General features: G+C 55.5%; 2 protein-coding genes across 2 annotated transcripts; one reads left to right on the forward strand and one right to left on the reverse strand.

Annotated features, from left to right (window-relative positions):
• Positions 1-3,366: 3,366 nt before the first annotated feature.
• On the forward strand, positions 3,367-10,334 carry TENT5B (terminal nucleotidyltransferase 5B). Its single transcript, XM_030873206.3, has 2 exons — positions 3,367-3,746; positions 8,457-10,334. Exons 1-2 carry the CDS (start codon positions 3,483-3,485, stop codon positions 9,477-9,479), a joined length of 1,287 nt encoding a protein of 428 aa, XP_030729066.1. The 5' UTR covers positions 3,367-3,482; the 3' UTR covers positions 9,480-10,334.
• Positions 10,335-13,450: 3,116 nt separating this feature from the next.
• Positions 13,451-19,729, reverse strand: TRNP1 (TMF1 regulated nuclear protein 1). Its single transcript, XM_030873212.2, has 2 exons — positions 18,720-19,729; positions 13,451-14,187 (listed from the first exon to the last, which is right to left on the reverse strand). The coding sequence occupies exon 1, from the start codon at positions 19,587-19,589 to the stop codon at positions 18,891-18,893; it is 699 nt and encodes a 232-aa protein (XP_030729072.1). The 5' UTR covers positions 19,590-19,729; the 3' UTR covers positions 13,451-14,187; positions 18,720-18,890.
• Positions 19,730-20,740: the final 1,011 nt, after the last annotated feature.

Here is a 20,740-nt window from a genome sequence, read left to right on the forward strand (position 1 = left end):
TCCTTAGAGAACTTAATTCAAGTGTATGGGGTGGGCACAGCACCAGCCCACACCACAAGGTGCTGCCCCTGTGTAGTTCCAGCCCTAGCCAGTCTCCTTGGGGTAAATTCCTTCTGCTTTCTGGACCCCAGTTTCCCCATCTACAAAGTGGGAAGAGAGTAAACAAAATGATTGCCAAAGGGCCTCTCAGCTAAAGCCTTCAGAGTTCTAGGAATATGTAGCTTGGCACCTTCTCTGCTGCTCTGGCTGTCCAGGGACAAGCATGGGGAGATAGGGCAGAAGTGGATCCAGCAGACACAATGGAAATGTCACCTCCTTAGGGAGGACTTCCATGATTACACCATCTAATGATGTACATTGATCTCTCTAGTTCTCTTCCCCTCTCTTGCTATATATTTTTCACACTCACATACACCTGTGGCTGCTCTCTCTTCCATTTCTCTGTTTTTTAAAATTATTTACTTATTATTTATTTATTTAGGCTGTGCCAGGTCTTAGTTGCGGCATGCGGGATCTTTAGTTGTGGCATGCGAACTCTTAGTTGTGGCATGAATGCAGGATCTAGCTCCCCAACCAGGGATCAAACCCAGGCCCCCTGCATTGGGAGGGCACAGTCTTACCCACTGGACCACCAGGGAAGTCCCTGTTTTATTTTCTTTTTAGCACTATTCAAAATGTCTTATTTATTTACTTACTTGACTATTGTCTTACTACACTTGAATGTCAGTTTGAGAAGGGCAGGGACCTTGCCTATCATATCCCAGGGCCTAACCCAGCCCTTGGTACACAGTAGGTACTTAGTATATCTGTGTTGGTTGATGAATGAATACATGAATGGATGAATGGATCTTGTGGGTCCATTCATCCAGGGTTATGCCAAGCATGACTCTGTGATCTGTGCCAAGTCTTTTAAGAAGAGGAGGGAATTAGGGCTCTGGAGTCAGGAGACCTGGGTTCAAGTCTCACACTGCCAATTAGTAGTTGTATGACCTTAGGCATGTCACTTGACCTCTCTAAACCTTAGGTTCTTCATCTGTAAGTTGAGGATAATGATGCCACTTCTTGAGATGTATTTTTAGGAATCAGAGATCACGTATATAAAGTATCTGGTGCATAGTAGGTTATCCAGTAAATGTTAGTTTCCTTTCTTTTCCTTCCTCTGCTGGGGCATGGAAGTGATAGGTCAAGGGTTTGGAGACTCTGGGTTTGGTTGAAGTATATTTCTTATCTATTTCTTATCTTTCAAGAGATAGTAAAACAAAATAGCAAGCAACTGCGCTGAGGACAGTGCAAGAGACTTGCCCGAAGTCACAAAGCCAAGCAGTGGAGCAAATAGCAGGTCCCCACCCTGGACGCCAGAGGAAGTCCCTGACCCCAGATAAGATGGAGGGAGGGAGGGAGGGGACGAGGGCAGGATCTTGCTTGGGCTGGCCTCCAGACAGAGGAAGCAGCTGCTCTAGTCTGAGAGTCAGGCTCCTGGGATCTAGTCCTAGGTCTGTCTGAGACAACCTGGTGACCATGGAATGTAGTTTACCATTTCTAGGTTTTGGTTTCTCTGTCTGTACATTGGACACATTGCTCCTTGCCCAGCCTACCTTATGGAATGGGGGTGTTAGGAGAATGATATTTAATTAATTGTTAGAATAATGATGTTTAATTTAAAAGAGAATATTGCAGAGATGAATCAGACTCAATTTCTAAAATTTTGCCACAAGCACATATATTTAAAATAAGAAAAAAAGATTAAAAGTAACAACAATAATAAGCCTCATCCCACTAGGCTCTGTAAAGTGAGAGAGAAAAACACGGAAACGTATTATTTCAATAGAATATATGAAAATGTTTTGCCAACTATAAATAATCAAGTCAAATTTTTTTTTTTTTTTTTTTTTTTTTTGCGGTACGTGGGCCTCTCACTGCTGTGGCCTCTCCCGTTGCGGAGCACAAGGCTCCGGACGCGCAGGCTCAGCGGCCATGGCTCACGGGCCCAGCCGCTCCGCGGCATGTGGGATCCTCCCAGACCCGGGCACGAACCCGTGTCCCCTGCATCGGCAGGCGGACTCTCAACCACTGCGCCACCAGGGAAGCCCCTCAAGTCAAATTTTTTTAAAAAATTATTGAGTCCCTTCTCTGGAGCAGATGAGGAAACTGGCTTAGAGAGGTTAAGTGACTTGCCCAAGGTCACACAGGACCTGAGAAAGGTAAGAGGCTGGCAGGAAAGACTTCCACCAGCTACCCAGGAAGCTCCTGCCAGAAGACCAACACCCCAGTTCCAGTTTCCCTCCAACCTCCAGCCCCATGAAGGCCCTAGGTCTCTCAAGTGTAGTGGAAAGAGCATGCGCCCACTGATTCTATAGCGCAGATTCAGCACCAGGGCCCCGTCTCACCTGCTGTGTGACCTTGAGAGAGTCAGGCCCCTTCTCTGAGCAGGTTTCCTCACCCCTAAACCAAAACATTAACGCTGGCCAGGCAGTGATGTACTCAAGAGAGTACAGTTTAAAACTATTATGCTTCCCTGGTGGCGCAGTGGTTAAGAATCCGCCTGCCAGTGCAGGGGACATGGGTTCGAGCCCTGGTCCGGAAAGATCCCACATGTCGCGGGGCAATTAAGCCCGTGCGCCACAACTACTGAGCCTGCGCTCTAGACCCCGCGAGCCACAACTACTGAAGCCACTGCAATGAGAAGCCCGCGCAGCGCAACGAAGACCTACACAGCCAAAAATAAATAAAAAAAATTTTAAAGACCCTATTTCCAAATAAGTCACATTAAAAAAAAAGTATCTTCCACGGTATACAAGCTTGTTACCTTTTCTCAACTCTGGAAGATTGACGGAGAGCAGGAGGAGCACTGTGTGGAGTTGAACAAGTGGCACAATCTCTCTGGCCTTCTGAAAATAGCGTATGACCAGCACCAGGCCGGGTGATTTCGAAATTCCTTCCAGCGGGGGTGGGGGTGGGGATCTTGGTGGTCCGACTCCGCTACAAACTCCACAGGTCACTTCCCTAACGTCTGCCCCTGGAGGGCGCAGTCCCTTTAAATCCAGGCGCTGCCTTCCGCCCGGGCCAATCACGGAGAAGAGAAGTTCTTTAAGGACCAAAGGAGGGAATTCTGCCGGAGAAGGAGGGGCGGGGCAGGGGCGTGCCTTCCAGCCAATCGGAATCTTCCTGGCGACCAGTGGCTCACGTGCAAAGCTCTGCTGACCAATGGTAGGAGCGCCGAGAGGCGGGGCGGTTCCCGCTGTGTGACAGCAGCCGGGACCAATGGGCGTGTCGCCCGCGGCCTATAAGAGTCGGCTGGGCCCCAGGCCACAAGCTTTAGAGTCTGTTGGTCCTTGCCGTCGGAGGTGTGCCCTGGGTTTGCCTCGCTGTCGCTGCCGTCCGGCCCCGCGCCCTCCGCGTTGGCCCCGGCCCAGCCGCTCTCCCTGCCCTCTTCCCTTTAACCGCCCTCCGGTTTCTGCCGTCGGGGCCCCGGGGCCGGGCCAATGATGCCTTCAGAAAGCGGAGCGGAGAGCCCAGACCGAGCGGTTGCACAGGTGGAGACCGCTGCGGCCTCGGCGGTGGCTACGGCCGCCCCGGCAGGCGGCGGCCCCGACCCGGAGGCTGCATCGGCCTCCCTCGGACGGCACCTGAGTGGGCTGAGTTGGCCGCAGGTGAAGCGGCTGGATGCGCTCCTGAGCGAACCGATTCCCATTCATGGGCGCGGCAACTTCCCCACGCTGAGCGTGCAGCCCCGGCAGATCGTGCAGGTGAGAGGCGCTGGGCGGGGATATGGGGCTGAGGCTCTCGTGGCTGGGAGGCTCCCGGAGTCTGTTCGATTTGCTGGAAAGCTAAGAAAACAAGGCTCAGAGAAGGACAGGGGCTGTAACAAAATCGCACGACATTGATGGTAGTCCATACCCTCCTCCCCCTGCACCTCATACTCTCTCCCCACTTGACTTTCCCGTCCCCCGCCCCTTAAGGAGCCCCAATTCCGCTCGGACCATTCACCTAGGCCCTGGCTGGGAGAGGGGTGGGAAATAGGGAGGGACCTGGCCGTGAAGGAAGAGCAACCCCGCCTGCAGGGACAACAGATGCCAGGCAGCCCTGGGTGGGTAGATGTCCATGCTTGAGTCCAAAATAGTTCTTTTCATCTCTAAATCGTCATCCCCGGGTCTCACTCTCTACCTCTTCCCTCTCTCAAGGTTCTAGGAGCAGACTCTGTCCTGTGTTCCCACAGCGCATGGCTCAAGAGCCCCCTCGCTAGGTGGGAAAGCTGAGAAATTCCAGCAAGGACTCCCTCTCAAGTAGGGTTGTGGCAGGAGGAGATTAAGCACCAGTCCAGACCTGATGCCTGCATGCTGGAGGGCAACATCAGGTGTCCAATTTAGGTGTTTCTCTCCCTCCCCAAGATTGGAAATGAGGGCCGAGTCTCTGGCCCCAAGCCCCACCTCTCTCCTGAGGAGCAGAAGAGAATTCTCTCCTCTTCCACAGACTCCCTCTTCCCTTTACCTGACTCTCAACAACCCTAAAATTGCTCTTTCACCTGTTAGCCCAGGCACCGTCATGCCCTGAAATACCAGAAGATGGTCATTATTGTATGCACTTTATAGCTGGGGAAGCTGAGGCCCCAAGAGGGGCAGCGAGCTGCCTAAGATTAACTAGAGGGGAAAATCAAACCCAGAGAATCTTGGGTCTTCCCAGGAGTCGGTTACTGCAGGTTCAAGGTTTTCCCACCTCTTCCGCAGTTCCCAAGACTCAACTTCTAGGTGTTAGCAGATAGAAGGAACCAGAAAATCTAGCCACAATTCCTGCATATTCCTGCCAGCAGATGAACTTTCTGGGGAAGTGAACCATGCAAGCCAGGTGAAGCAGGCCACCACCCTGCTCCTTCTGCCTTAGCTTCCACGGAGGGGGAGTGGTGCTTGCTGGGGGATTACCTCGCCCTCCCTCCCAAGGAATGGGAGAGGGTGGGGACAGATTCCCCAGGGCTGACTCATCAGTGGTGCTCACTGAGGCATTTCTTGGCTGCCCCACTGTCAGGGGGTAATTAGGAAACCAGTTGAGGCTTTTCTCCCCTTGACAGTCAGGTCAACCTTGGGGCCCCAAATGCTGTATCTCTAGGACTATTGTCTCAGGCATGAGCCCAGTGCGGCAATTCACCTCTGCACCATGCACTGCCCTGGAGGGGAAGTCCCTGCCCCTATCAGTATGGTCCAAACTGCCTTTACTGGTGTCTGCTCTGTGCCAGGCCCTGTTCAGGACACTAGGGGCATGGATGTGACTGGGACCCAGCCTTCCTGCCTTCCAGCCAGGTGGGGGAGACTGCCGGTCAATAGGAGCTGACTCTACAATGTGATAATAGTACAATGTACTACGGTCCTAGACTAGGGTCAGAAATATCACAAAACAGGGAGCTGCCGGCTGTGGTGGGGAGGGGGAAGTGGCGACTTCAGAGTTGGACTGGGAGGTTGGACATCTGGCTTCAGGGCCTGGACAGTTGTCAATTCCCTTTGCTGGGCCCAGTGTCCCTGTTTGTTCAATGGGGATGGGTTGAACTGCTCTCCAACGCCCCTTCTGCTTCCAGAATCCAAAGGAAACAGGTGCCTTCACCTGGTGTGAAGAAAGTCCATCTCCTGGCAGGAACGTGCAGCTGGCAGCTTCACAAACTATTGGGATATGTGTGTGTGTGTGTGTGTGTGTGTGTGGCGGGGGGTGGAGGTACTGGTTGTGTGTGTATGTGTGTGTGTGTGTATGTGGCGGGGGGTGGAGGTACTGGTTTTGTGTGTGTGTGTGTGTGTGTACGTGGCGGGGGGGTGGAGGTACTGGTTTTGTGTGTATGTGTGTGTGTGTGTATGTGGCGGGGGGTGGAGGTACTGGTTTTGTGTGTGTGTGTGTGTGTGTGTATGTGGCGGGGGGGTGGAGGTACTGGTTTTGTGTGTGTGTGCGTGTGCGTGTGCGTGTGTGTGTGTGTGTGTGTGGTGGGAGGTGCTGGTTGTTGATTTTGGGCTTCTCACTAGTGCTGAGTTGTCCGATGGTTCACGAATTGGAACCTTTCTCCCTCTCTACCCCCACAAGATTTTCCTACAGCAGTGATCTGGGCAGTTAGAGATGCTATTCTTGCTTGTCCCTGGGCTAGAGGGACCCACTCTCCTGTAGGAGGCCCCCTGCTCCTGGACTGGTTTTAATTAAGTTTAGCCACTTATTGGCTGTGTGACCCTAAACAAGTCCTTTGCCCTGTCTGGGTCCAGAGGATTGAATTAGACTCTGATCTCTCCAGCTGCAGCTAGAGAGTGGCTCTGGATTCAAGTTTCGTAAGGCTGCTGGCTGACAGCACCTATGGTCTCCCTGCAGGTCTCAGCAGCAGCCTGGGAGCAGAGTGGTTTGGGGGAGGGCCTTGGTACAGAAGAAAGGAAGGTGCAGCCACTGCCCCCTCCATGGCTGGAAAGTCTGATTCAGGAGGCTCCAAGCTGCCCTGCAGTCCTTGGGTGTGGTGGTATCTATCTGGGGACTGCCTGCCAAGCTGGCTGTAGTCACACCTGGGAAAGAGACAACAGCCGCTGGCTGGCTGGCTGACATGACCGGCCCCACGGCCTGACACAGGCGATTTAACAAGGGTACTCCTACCTACTCACCAGGCCAGATGCCATGCCCTAGGGTGGGCATCAGCCTGGGGGCAGGAGCTGGCACTGAGTAAGGCCCAGTCAGCTCTAATGGGACTTGGAGAGGGGGCTGGTCTACTTTGCAGGTCTGCCAGGGTCCTTAGGACAAAGTCTTTGGCCCAGTTCTCCCCTTGGCCTACATGGGCACAGCTGCCAGCTGCCAGAGTGTGGGTTAGAAGTCCCACAGGCTGGACTGCAACAACTGGCCCCTTACTTCCAGCCTCCCCCGTCTGCCTGGCCAGGCTTCCCCAACCCCTGCCCTCCTGCTCCCTAGCTACTCTGGCCCTGGGCTTCCGTGATTGGAGGGTTGCCCTCACTTTGAAACTTTGAAAGGGAGAGAGGATTAGAACCCTACTTTCTGGCCTCTGCTCCTTCCAAACCCTGGGCTGGTAATGTGGTAGAAAGAAGATAGACTTTCGAGTCAGCCATACCTGGATCACCTCTGGGTGATCTTGGGCAGGTAACTTCACTCCTCAGTTTCCCCATCTATAACTGGGAGATTTTAAAGCTCTATTCCCCATAGATTCTGGTAAGAAGGTCCAACGCCTGGCACCCAATAGGTGCAGGGCCAATATTCCTCTTCCCCTGCCCCAGCTGCCTGGCCCCGCAGGTCCCTGAGGGCCAGACGTTTCCACCCCCATAGCCATGATAATACCTTCCCCTAGTCAGGGTCCTCCTCCTGGAAGCTTTCTGGAGGAGCCGCCCGCCTCAGATTGCCCCACTGCAGCTTGCCTCCTCAGCACTGACGTGCATTCTTTGTAGTAACTCCCTGGGAGGCCTGAAGAGCAGCCGGGTCTGGAGCTGACTTGGCAGCAAGGCGGGGTTGCAGAATCGCTCAGGGTAAGAATGCTGCCTGGTCACTTTCGGTGTGTGAAGTACTCTGGGCTGCTGAGAACACTGAATGTCCGGGTCCAGGGATTTTGACCCATCCCCTCACCCAAGAGCAGAAAGAGTTTGGGTTTCAACTTCCAGCCCTGCCATTTCTGAATGGCTTCCTCTCTGAGCCTTAAGTGTTTTACCACTATAAGCCTCAGTTTCCTCATCTGTAAAATTAGTCTAATATTTGCCTCACTGTGTCCTTGTAAAGATAGATGGATGTGTCATAGTCAAAAGAGCACGCGTGGACTTGAGAATCCAACTGTCCTGGGTTCTAGTCTCAGCCCGACTACTCTCTGACTTCGGACATGACCTCTCTGTGCCTCAGGTCCCCCATCTGTAAATTGGAGTAATAATACTCAAACGGGATTATTGTGAGCATTAATGTAGTAACGCATGTGAACGGCCAGTTACATTCCCAACACATTTGAGCAGTTTGCATCATGTCTGGCACAAAACGAAGTGTTTTACTTGAAGTTTTTGAGAGGTGGAATTGCATACTGGTTAAGACATGAACTCTGAGTTTAATTCCCAGCTCTGCATTCACCAGCTGTGTGACTTTGGGCAAGTTACTTGGCCCCTCTGTGCTTCCATTTCTCCATCTGTAGAGTGGGAGTAATAATACCCACCTCATAGAGTCACTGTAAGATTTACGTGAGTTTATATCCTAATGTATAAAGTGCTTAGATCAGGACCTGGCATTTAGTAAATTCTATGCACGTCTGTGTTATCATTATTGCTGAGTCATTCCTCCAAAGGGGCCACTCTCTAGATTAGGAAATAGAGGCTTAGGCTTAGAGAATTAAATGATTTTCCAAAGGCACAACAGCTGATAAGTGGTCAACAGCGGTTGATGTCACTGTGATTATTACGTGGAAGCCCACAGCGGACCCCAGGGGCCCAGGTCGCTGATACCTCTCCCTCCTGCCATCCCCTCTGCAGGTTGTCCGCAGCAGCCTGGAGGAGCAGGGACTGCGCGTGCACGGTGTGCGGCTGCACGGGTCGGCCGCCAGCCACGTGCTGCACCCCGAGAGTGGCCTGGGCTACAAGGACCTGGACCTGGTGTTCCGCGTGGACCTGCGCAGCGAGGCGTCTTTCCAGCTGACCAAAGAGGTGGTGCTGGCCTGCCTGCTGGACTTCCTGCCGGCCGGCGTGAGCCGGGCCAAGATCACACCCCTGACACTCAAGGAGGCTTATGTGCAGAAGCTGGTGAAAGTGTGCACAGACGCGGACCGCTGGAGCCTCATCTCGTTGTCCAACAAGAGCGGTAAGAACGTGGAGCTCAAGTTCGTGGATTCGGTCAGGCGCCAATTCGAGTTTAGCATAGACTCCTTCCAGATCCTCCTGGACTCCCTGCTGCTCTTCAGCCAGTGCTCCTCCACACCCATGTCCGAGGCCTTCCACCCCACGGTGACAGGCGAGAGCCTGTATGGGGACTTCGCAGAGGCCCTGGACCACCTGCGGCACCGCATCATCGCCACACGCAGTCCCGAAGAGATCCGAGGGGGCGGCCTCCTCAAGTACTGCCACCTGCTGGTGCGGGGCTTACGGCCGCGGCCCAGCACCGACGTGAGCGCCCTGCAGCGCTACATGTGCTCCCGCTTCTTCATCGACTTCCCGGACCTGGCTGAGCAGCAGCGCATGCTGGAGCGCTACCTCGAGGCCCACTTCAGCGGGGCCGACTCGGCGCGCCGCTACGCCTGCCTGGTGACGCTGCACCGGGTGGTCAACGAGAGCACAGTGTGCCTCATGAGCCACGAGCGCCGCCAGACACTGGCCCTCATCGCCACGCTGGCGCTCCAGGCGCTGGCCGAGCAGGGCCCGGCGGCCATGGCCTCCCTGGCCTGGCGCTCCCCAGTCCCTGATGGGGTCGTGCCCACCACTGTCAATTACTATGTGACCCCCGTGCAGCCTCTGCTGTCCCGGGCCCACGCCTCCTATCCCACCTGGCTGCCTTGTAACTGACTCAGACCCTGGCCAGAAAGGACTAGACCTCTGCAGATGGAGTGGGGCCTCCAGAAGTGCATGGAGAACATGACCAGAGACAGGCAGCCTGTGCCAGGTAGCCCAGCACTGCTGCAGCGTTGGGCCTTAAACTGAACAGACCAGACTCCTCCCCCGAGTGAAGCCCCTGTGGGCTGAAGGCCAAGCTTAGATTCTTGGTAAATGGACCTTTTGGTTATTTGCACTACACTTTTGGACCAGCATGATTGTGGGGTGCAGGGGAAATTCGTCTTGGGGGTCAATTGCCTTCAGGAGACAAAGAATGTTTGGGATGGTAGCTTCAATGCCTGTCATCTCAGGTTGATTTCTGTGGCCTAGAAGGGGCCTTTTTTGGGTAGGGCCAGCCCACAGTGGAACCAGCAGCCTCCGAGGGCCTGCAGCCCACACAGTGGCTAAAATATGGTATGTTATGGGAACTACTCACTTTGGGTTGGGCTGGGCCACTAACTAGGAGGAGGGAAACTGAGGCACGAGGCAGATAGGTTTGGAAAGGGATAGGTTTAGCTCAGTCCCCTAACACCTCTACCCCAAGCTGTCGGTTGAGGTGTGCGGTGGACAGGAACTAAGCAGCCTGGGGTGGGACACAGCCCATGCCCCTGCCGGGGTACAGCTCGCTTCCCCCATGTCCTGAGGAGCCCTCCTGCCTGGGAGCTTGTTCTCCAGAGGGTGCTGGGTCCAAAGTAGCCACAGTCAAGTGCTCCCACCCCCCTGGCCTGGTTACAGGGCCCTTACGTGGGGGAGGAGAGCCACGCCCCGCTTCCCTTCCCATCCCTCTGTACTTGCTACTATTTAGCACTCTTAACACCTGCCAATAAAGATTGTCTACACTGAACCTAGTACCATGCTTTCTCCTGGGAGAAGGACCTTCCACAGTCTGTGGGATCTGTGGCTGCTTCCCCCAGCCTGAGTCTGGCTTGTATTATAGGAGGGGACATGTGGCGAGAGGAGACATTTGGAGGGCAGGGTCTGAGTCCTGGGCTGTAGCTGGGGAATGCTCCTCCTTCCCCCAGCACCAGCCCAGCTTGGCAACTGTCCTAGGAGCCCCTGTCCACACAGGTGTGACTTGCCCCTGGACGTCACCTCAGCAAGTCTCTTGCTAAAGAGAAAATATTTCAAAGTTTCCTACCTGGAGTCCTAATGACCCTGGACCTGGCCTCACACTCCAGTGCTCAGGGCTGCTTGACCCCAGCCCTGCTCACCACCCTTCCCTAACCCTTCCCAGGAAGCAGGTGGAGAACAAGTAGGGTGAGTCTGGACTGGAGACCCACCTCCTAGTGGTGGCAGCTGGGACTGGGAGGCTTCTAGGACCCTCAGAGCCAGAGCCGAGGCTTGGCCTCCTTGCTGGGAAAGGTTCCCTCAATCCTCCAGCTTCCTCTCTCACCCCCTACTGCTGATGGACATACTCTGGCTTGCCCTAAGCAGGTCCCCTGGAGGGGTAGGGACTCTCCTTTCCAAATGCATCTGGGGCCTGTCTGGGAGTGAGTGCCAGCTACCAGCCATAAGCTCTCAAGCAGGCTGATGCCTCAGGGCATCAGCCGCTCACAGGCCTGGATGCTGCCCACTGTTTACCCAGCCTCTTTGATCCAAGGGTTGCAAAGTCCTCAACATATTCAGCCTCATTAGTGGCCTCTGAAGTGCTGGCTTTGATGGTTCCAGCCAGGGTGGAAAAAACAAGGCCGCAGAGGAGGCCCCTGGTCAGCTGGGTGAGTCCAGCCATCTCACCTGCTCACTGGGTCCCTGCTGGGCTCAGAATGGCTGGAAGGATGAGTGGAAAGGCTTGCTTTGCTTGGTGACCGAAAGCAGCCTCCCACCCCACGCTGGCCGTGCCTACCCAACTAGGGTCCTGGGATGGGGGGACTAAATTGGTCCCAGCTCCTGCTTTGGGCATGAGGGGAATGCTCCCAATGTAAGCACACAGGCTTAGCTTGTCGGGGTGGGGAGTGGGGTTCACCTGGATGTGCTCGTTTCAGAGAGGAGAGAGCCAGAAAGCCACGGCACACGCATGTGTGCACTGGATTCAGCCCACGTGTGCCAGCCACCCCTCCAGGGGTGGGAACACATCAGCAAACAAAGGACCAAGATCCCTACCCTTGTGAGGATTACATTCTAATGGGGTAGAAAGAAAATAAACTAAATTATATAGTCTTAGAAGGTCAGCAATGGCTAAAAATATACATAGCAAGGTAAGGGATTGGAAGTGCTGGGTTTGCAATTTTAAAAAGGGTGAACCTCCTTTAAAGGGTGACATTTGATTGGACAAAGACTTAAAGACAGTGTGAAGCAAGCCATGCGGATGTCTGGGGAAAGAGCATTCTGGGCGGAGGGGACTTGCCAATGTACAGAGGCTCCCGGCAGGTGTGTCTGGGGAAGGGCGCACGTGCCTGATGGTGTCCTGCTGACCTTGTGCAGGCGTGGGCGTTCCCCGTGAGGCTTGGGAGACAGGAGTTTCCCACTAACAACTATCACTTTGCTAAGTTCTCCCCAACCACACCCTCTCAGTGCACCCTCCCAACAGCTCCACGAGAGAAGAGCAAGAATTTCCATTTTACAGACAAGGAAACTGATGCCAGAGAGGTCAGAGGTTTGTCTGCCCCCAGAGCCATTGCTGTTAACCCCTGCCCCATCCTACACTCTGATTTCACATGGATGAGCGTGACAGTATGTCTCCTGTAGATACATGTGACAGAAAAAGAGTTTGCATTACTGTTTGCCAAGTTTGTACATTTTCTTAATGCAACTGTGACACCAACCATGGCTTGTGGTGACTATGTCAGAGGCCCATGTGGCAGCAGGTGTGCCCGGGGGTGTGTTTGGGAGAGGTGTAGTGTTTCCGGGTGTGAAAAAAACACTGACTCAGTGGTTGGCATTGTTCTCTCATGGACAGTTCCTGCAGCCATCTAAGATGCCAGGACAGGAAGGAATCAAGAACTGGGAATCAGAGCCAGAGAGGGGAAGGCTGAGGGAGTAAATACCCATCCCCCATCCCCAACCCCACAGTGCTCTCCAAGCAACAGTCCACTCTCCCGCTGTGACCCATGGTGGGTGGGGGGAGCTCCAGAGGGAGAAAAAGCCTTGCAGTGAACGTTAGGGAATGGAAGATAATGCCCTCAGGCAGTTGCATATGTCGGCCCTTCCAGTCCCACTCTCCGCCCTTCTTCAGGCTCTGTGCCCTTGGGAGGCTGACCTCTACGGACTGTGCATCAATGGCCCCCTTGTTCCCTACCTCTCTGTTGGGTTCAGCCAATGAGAGTCCCCAGCAGGAGATACTGGAGGGAGGAGGAGAATAAGGTGTTTATTCCCCCTGCTCCCTTCCCATCAGGTCACCATGGTTGCCTACATCTCTCAACCAGAGACCACTGCTCCCTTCAGGGGCCCTCTCCACACAGCTGCACTCTCCGGGTCCGTGTGCCCTCCCCTCCCCTCCCCTCTCCTCTCTTACCCCTTCAGGCCCAGGAGTTGTAATGGCTTCTCCCTGTTGCTAGCCCTGGAGAGCTGCATAAACCTTGTTAGTTTCTTAAGCCCAGGCCCCATCTTTGGAAATAGTCCCTTTTTAAGTCTCTGCCCAGTTTGAGGGTGCTGTGTCTCCTGCTGGGAGCCTGAGTGACAGACAGGTCCATCCATTCACCAGCACGGTCACACACAATCCTCCACGGATCACCATGCCGCCGTGTTATGGCAAACACGCTCGCACCCCTTTGTGTGTAGTTTCCTCAACACATCCTTATTTGGGGAAGACTCCATAAAGAGGGTCAACTTTGAGCCAGGTCAAGGGAGAAGTCAGCCTACAAATCAGTAAGCAGGCCCAGATTGCCAAACGAAACTAAACAGAAGCTGCTCACGGAACTGCCAGCTTAAAGAGCCGTGACAGACACACAAAAAGGAAAGGCGGCAACGCCACTCACAGAGTAAACCTCAAAACCACGCGTGCTTGTCTCACATCGCTGAGATTTATTCTTCCTGAATGTATACATCAAGGAACTGACCCTATATGCGTTCATTTTGCGGAACTCTACAAGTTCTGGGTTCTGTGTGAGTCAGCGTGGCCCCCTTCCCTCTACCATCAGGATATTTGAATAAATGTGCTCCCTTTTTTCATTTAAAACTAGAATTATGTTGCCAACGCCTCTTCCTGAGAAACAGGTGTGTCCCCCGGGAGCCAGCAGCCCATTACCTTTCTGAGGGGCCGCAGGCACATGCCCACCTGGAGAGGGCAAGGACGGTGAATGAGGGGGACTGAGGGATTGCTCACAGCAATGTTTCCCCTCAAACAGGCCTCCTGGTGCTGTTAGACTGAGAAGCAACAGCATCTACCAAAATGGGGACCCCAGCTGCACTGTGACTTGTTAAAGAATGATGACATTTCTAAAAGAGATCCTTTTCCCTTTCACATTGGAAAGCTCTGCTGCACTCTTAAACGATCTGACTGCGTCTCAAGGACTTGTCGTAACATCTTCAGTTGTACAGTGTAAGCCAAAGTCAAATGCAGCATATATAGAGAAGTTCATAGTATCGGCAACTTCCCCAGAATCCAGCCCCTTGCCACTGTGAAGCGAGGAGAGTGCCATGCTTGTGTAGGGTCAATGAGAGGAGTCTTCCTGAAGGAGGTGCCCAGGGAAGGCGCAGAATCCAGGAGTCAGATCGAGTCGAGGCTCTGAGGAGCTGGGAGGAGCTGGAAAGAATAATTTCAAGAGCTTTAACTGTCTCTCCCATAGCCACCCAGCCCCACCCAAACCCTTCGACATCTACTTCCTTTAGAGGGGCCATTGTGGAGAGAAGGTGCAGGGGCAATATTTTGGAATCAGGCTCCACTCCCTCCTACCCTGGAAGGGGTGGGGGCTCCTGGGGTGAGCTCCCTCGGGCCTCTGTCCTTGGCTGGGATCCCCACTGGTCTGAGCAGCTGGAATGGAATGTTCCTGGGATAAAAAGCCTGCCCCCTCCTCCACCTCTTCCCTTATGGAGCTCCTCAGGGACTGTCATAGGGGGGAGAAGGGGGACTGTTCCAGGGATGCCTGATATGGCGATGCTCTGGAGAAGCAAAGGCCCACACTGCCTGGGGGCTCTGTCCTGGCAGCTCCTCCTGGGCTAGGTAGGTTGGCTCCACCGAACATTTACAGACCTCCTCTATGTGCTAGGCACTTAGTGTGACCTCTCATTTAATACTCAGAAATAATCTCCTCCCTAACTCCCCATAAAACACACACACACACACACACACACACACACACACACACACACACACACACATACACACGAGACTGGCTCACAGAAGGGAAGTCATTTGCCCAAGGTCTCCCAGCTGAGAAGCTCCAGGTCAGGACTAAATCCCAGGTCTGTCTAGTTCTAAGACGGGACACTTTCTGCCCCACCATGGAGCCTGTCACCCTCTTCGTCTGCCATCCCAGGCTCTTTGCTCTCCTTGGCACCAAACACGCCAGCCCACGTATGCAGGGAGAGGAGGCAGCCTCCAAGGCAAGCCCAGGCCCTGAGCATCCTTGGCCTGCCCTTGCCTGAAGCCCCGTGTGCTGACTCAGCCTGACTTACCCCCAAAGCCCAGACAACCAAGCAGGGGAGCCAGCCTCTGGGGGTGTGCCCAGACCTTGGAGGAGTGGCAGAAGATGCCACCTTCTGCCACCCCTCCAATGTCTGATCACATCCCTCCCCAGAACCAAGGACCAGGGTTCACTGCACCCAGACTCAAAGGGTGAGAGTTCAGAAACCCTCATTAGCCTGATAAATGAAAAGCCACATAGCCTAATGTTTAAGGTGTCCCCCACTCAGAGGTTCTATGTCCTTGGGCAAGCCACCTGCCCCCCCGACCCTCAGTTTCCTCATCTGTGGAAACGGGGCTAACTCCTACTTTGCAGAGTAGCTGGGAGGACTGAAAGAGATAATGGGTGTCAAGTGCTTAGCACAGTGCCTGGCATAGAGGTGGTGGTTAATATATTATGCCACAAGCAAGGAGTCCCTTCCCCCATCACTCCTAGCCAGCGTGCGGTCAAGGTCCAATGTGGGAAGAAACAGGCTGGGGATCTCCCGGCTTTCCCAAATACCTCCTCCCGTGCTGGCTGTAAAGCATGGGAGGAGGTAAAGGCTCTGCTTCTCCTTCAGCTCGGAGAAGACTGGGACCCTGGGTTTTTCTCCAGGGACCTGGCTGTTAGGGGAAGGGAGCCTCCTAGAGACTGCCCACTGCAGGCCTGGAGCACTTTAGCTGTGAACTGTCGCTTCAGCCTAATCTCTAGGAAGCCACCTTGATTCCCAGGTGGCGGCAGGGGCGGCGGCAGGATGGGGTGTTCTGATCAATTATCAGGGTAACAAATCTGGGAGGAGTGAAACTACTCTGGGCTTTTACTCAGACGGTGACAGCCAACAGGGGCAACCTCTCTCTCCAAGAAAGTCTTTCCTGATGGTCCTTCCCTCTGAGGTCAGAGGCCGCCCCTTCTCTAAGTGACCACCAGTACCCACACATTCTGCCAGACCTTTAAAGCTCAAAGCCTGAGAAGCCTGGGCAACAAGGGAAGAGGCTGGCTGGAGGCGGGGACACTGTGGGTTCCCACCCTGCTCCAGGCCTTGCCCGCACGCCCGGAGAAGCAGCCCACACTGCCCTCTGGTGGCGCCGCCCAGAGGCGCCTCACTTGTCAGGGACCAGCCAAGAGAGCGAAAGGGCTCATCCACGGGAGGGGCAGGGCCTGACTAAAACCCTGAACTGGTCTTCCAGCCCCTCACTTCCCTCAGCTGACATTCCAGATGCACTGGTGGCAATCAATGTCCTCAGGGCACAGATCCCCCAGGATCCCCTGTACTCAGTCCCGTCCCCAGGGCTAGAATGCTGGGCCATCTAGAAAGTGTTCAGGAAGCCATTCAGGGTGGGGATGCAGTATATAACCAGGGGCTATAGTTACTTGTGAAGGCCTAAAAACAGCCCTCCAACATGGCCAGGGCAGGCTGCCTAGAAGAGGGCTGAGAGACACGAGTCCTCGGAAACAGAGATCCTCTGATTCAGGGCTACTTCTTGAGCCCCGGGACTGAGCAGAGATCAATGTTTGTTGATTGAGGAGAATATGAAGCCTTCTAGAGGGGCCCTGGGTGGGCCAGACAGTGGTGGGAAGGTGACTTTTATTAACTGGCTGAGGAGTAGTGGAGAGAGCACTGAACCAAGAGCTGGGGTTCAAGTCACTGAACACTGTGTGCCCTGGCCGAGGCCCTTAGTGAGAAGCGTGGGACATCTGGAAGTGGAGGGAGGGGACAGAGCTGCCTGTGACACTAGGACCAATCTCCATTTCCTACATATACCACTATCTCCAGCAAGAGCCATCTCTAATTCCCTACCCACCCCGCCCCCCCACACCAAAATCAGGACAAAGCTGATTACCAATAAATCCCGGAGAAAGGCAAAACTGTGGTGACACAGAGCACTTTACACCATTAGCTAAAAGCTTCTCTGGACCAAGGGTCCCTCTCCCATGCAACCCAGAAAACAATCAGTCCTGGCTGCAGCCCAGCACTGAAGCCTGAGCTCCTCACTGTGTCACCTCCAGGGAGTCCTTGTCCTTTCTGGGCCTCTAGATCCCAAATGACCCAAGTAGCTTTGGAAGGTCCTCTCTCTCTGGGGAGGCCAGAGGATGCCAGGGCCCCTCACTGCTCTCCCAGTCCACAAGCTCTCAGAGTCTGTGAGACCTCCTCCTGGACTTCCCTTCCCCAGCTAAGAATGGGTTCAGGAAGTCCTGGCTGTTAGCTGAGAAACCAGGCAAAAAGTTTGGTCTGGGGAGAGGAAGAGTTAGCTGGGAGAAGGACAGGTGAGGGCCCCTGGGTCTCTGCCTTTCAGAGCAGTACACCTGACCCTGAGGACTCTGGGATTACACCAGAATCCTGTGACTCTTAATTATCTCATTCTACACTCTTCTCGCCATTCCTAAGCCCTGACATGAGGAGGGACAGCTACATTCAGAGGACTGAGGAAACTGGCCCAAAGACAGGGCAGAGTTGTTCTAGGTCACATGGCAGACAAGCTGACACCAGTTCTATCTAGCCCCTGCCCCTGGACAGCAGACAGAAACTGCGAGAAGGACACACACAGGCCTAGGACCTAGTTCTGTCCCTAGCTGACCTTGCCACTCCGTAAAATGAGGACTTTAAATCAGCTCCTAGGCTCCGTCAGCAAAAGCAGTGCCTGTTTCTAGGTGTGATATAAGAGAATAAAACATTCTTCCATGATTTATGGAAAAAGATAGACCTCTGCCCTGTGTTAACCTCACTACAACCCTTCCAAGAGGTGAAGATACCCACATCACAGACTGATAAGTGAGGCTGCAGTCAACTCAGCCAGTGAGCAGCAAAGCAGCAGCCAGGCCATTCACAGCTGAGTGGGGCAGGGGAACGGGGGGCCTGAAGGGCGTGTGGAAAGGAAGAGAAGCAGATCTCATTTCGGGTCTGGCCCTTTAAGGCCCCACTTTCTAGAATCTAGAAGCCAATGACATACCTGCCCCCCTGGGGCCTGTTAGAGGATGTCACCTGGCTCCATCCCTGGCAGAGCCATCTTAGTGACAGGTTGGGAGGGAGCCCCTAGGAGAGCCGGCAAAGCTTCAGGCAGTCACCAAACACCCCACCCTGGTCATCTGAGTCAGACTGTACTCTTAGCGAAGCTGCATGAGGGCCTGAGAAAAGACCTGTCTCCTAGAAGTGGAAGGTCCTAAGTATAAGTATGATGGGAGCAAATCCATAGCCTCTCTGGGATTCCATCTCCCCGAATGGGAAACAGGCGCTTAGGAGAAGAGAACTCAGAGGTACATCGCTGTGCCAGCCCCCACCCCATCCCGGGGCCTCATTATTCTGGGCTCCCGGAGGGTAGTGCCAGAAAGCAGCAGCCTCAAGGGCAAGACTCTTCTTACAGCCCCAAGGGACCCAGGAAATGCAGCGCTGGTGGAAGGTGAGGGTGGGGTGCTGCGTCAGTGCAGGAGGCTCCAACAGGTAAAAGTTTGCTGGCAAACCCCTTCTGGGATCTGAGCAGCCTCCATTTGTCCAACTCTATAATGGGGACTTGGTGCTACTACCTCATTCCGCCGGAGGTCTGGGAGTGGCGGCAACAGAAAGCGGACAGCTTTATTAAGGACCCAGCGGACTCCAGAAGCCCTAAGGTCTGGAGCCTTGCACCGCCCCGCCCCGCCCCGCCCCGCCCCACGGATACACCAGCCGCTAAGACCGCACCTCAGTTTAGCCTTCTTTACTGGGCCCTCGGCCCCCCGACTGTCTCCTCCTGGGGTCGGGCAATCTGTCCATCCGCGTCGGTGACGCCGTCCATCCAGCCGGCGTCCACAATCCGTCGGTGGGAACCTCGGCGATGGCCTGTCGGGGTGGCCAGAGGTCCCGGCGCGGAGGTCAGCGCTGGGGGGAGGCGGGGCCGCGGGGCGGGCTCCGGCGGAAGGGCGAATCGGGCTCGGGGCAGGGGCCCCGCCGCAGGCGCCCGGCGCCCCAGGGCACGCAGCCGCCCAGACCGAGCGCAGAGGCAAGCAGCGCCGGCGGGCGGCCGCGACGGCCGCGGCGCGAGCCCTTCTTGAGGCGTGACCCGTGCGCCGCCAGATAGAGCTCGGCCTGCGCCACGCCGCCGCCCAGGCGGCCCAGGCTCTCGGCGCGGTGCGCCAGGCGCAGCTCGGCCGCCAGGAAGACGCAGTGCAGCTGCAGCACGCGGCTCTCCAGCTCCGACACCAGGCGCCGGCGGCCCTCCACCTCCAGCAGTCGCCGCCGCGCTTCGGCCAGCTCAAGCGCACGGCCCCCTGCCGCCGCCGCCGCCGCCGCGACCGGGCCGCCGCCCGCGCCCCCTGCTGGCCCGGTGCGCCCCGCGCCCCCGCTAGCGCCCTGGCGCCAGCGCTGCAGCTCCTGCCCCTCGGCCGAGCCCGCCGACTCCTGGGCCACTTCGGGCTGCGGTGAGGCCTGAGCCGGGGTCGGGGTCAAGGTCGGAGTTGGGGACGGGGGCTGAGGGGAGAATAGGCGCTCCCCGGGCGGCGGCGATGGGGACCCCGGTTCCGCCGACCCTTCCTGGGCCCCCGGGCCGCAGGCGCTGATGCGGCAGCCCGGCATCCCCCGCCCCCCGGCGGTCCGCAGCAGTAGGTCCGCGGGTCTGGCCGGCTGTCCCCCACGCTGGGAAGGATGGAGGCCTCAAAACAGAGAGAGACGCGGCCGTAGCTCCCACACTAGCGGCAAGGCAGCCGCGGGTGCGTCTTATAGACCATGGGGCGGAGCGAAGGGCAGCACAGCCAATCAAAGACTAGCATGCCCTGAACCCTCCTCCCCTGCCCCGCCCCGTCAGGACACTGCCCAAACCCTTTAGCTCCCTGGTCCTTCGACCCAGGCTGCTCTGCTAGGGCATCCAGTCCCTATCCACCTCCTCCAAATTTTGGGTGGAAAGGGGACCGCATCTTCTCTAGCCTGGCCCCTGAGTCATAAGCTCTAGTAGCTAGTGCTTATAAATCGTGGACTCCAGTGCCCACCTGTGGTAGGCTTTTGCCTGAAGCCACACTATGTGACAGTGAAAGCCTGAGACACAACTCAGGAGGCTTGTCTCCTTGCACATACCAAACGCTGCCCCTTGGCTGAATCGGCTCTACCTGGTCTCCTGGGCCGCAAACTTCACCAGGACCACCTTCTCCAATCTCCCTGCGGCCATGGAGAGGTTAACACAGAGGGGCGACTGGCCTCCTAGTGGGGATCTGGCAGTGTTGGTTCCTCACCAGGCAAGCCCTTCACTTGCAGAACAAACCTCAGCACTGCTGCTGAGCTTGGCACGGCTTTCGCAAATCTCGGTGGCCCCCCAGGGGAGCCCCACCCCGCAGTGGGCACAATTCTTTCCAAGCCCCTGCTCCTGTCTGCTCCTCCCAGTAGGTGTCCCCACACCTAACACACAGCGGGAAACAGACCCAGAAGGTGTAGTGGAGCCTTGCCCAAGGTCCGTGGCTCAATCTGGACCGCCGAAAGGGACAAGCTCATCCATGCATGCCCTCCGGGAACTCAGATACCTGGGTCTCCTCACTGTCATTGAGGGGACGCTGCTTAACTGGGACTTTAGTCATACTGGCAAAACGATAGAACTCAGCTCTAGCCATTTTTCCCACAGCGGAAGTGATCTTGCCATACCCTCTCCAAACATTGACCCAGACAACATGACACTGCCATCCACTTGAAAGTGCCATCAGAAATGAAAGGGCTCTGTGTTGGGCGGTGGCAGGGGCTGG

The sequence above is a fragment of the Globicephala melas genome, chromosome 1 (assembly GCF_963455315.2).
Source record: "Globicephala melas chromosome 1, mGloMel1.2, whole genome shotgun sequence".
NCBI classification, from domain to species: domain Eukaryota; kingdom Metazoa; phylum Chordata; class Mammalia; order Artiodactyla; family Delphinidae; genus Globicephala; species Globicephala melas.

Excerpts from the sequence above, each read along its gene's own strand:
- TRNP1 (XM_030873212.2), bottom strand. The coding sequence starts at position 19,589 with ATGCCGGGCTGCCGCATCAGCGCCTGCGGCCCGGGGGCCCAGGAAGGG.
- TENT5B (XM_030873206.3), top strand. The coding sequence starts at position 3,483 with ATGATGCCTTCAGAAAGCGGAGCGGAGAGCCCAGACCGAGCGGTTGCA. Across the intron at positions 3,747-8,456 it reads AGCCCCGGCAGATCGTGCAG|GTTGTCCGCAGCAGCCTGGA; the intron begins GTGAGAGGCGCT and ends TCCCCTCTGCAG.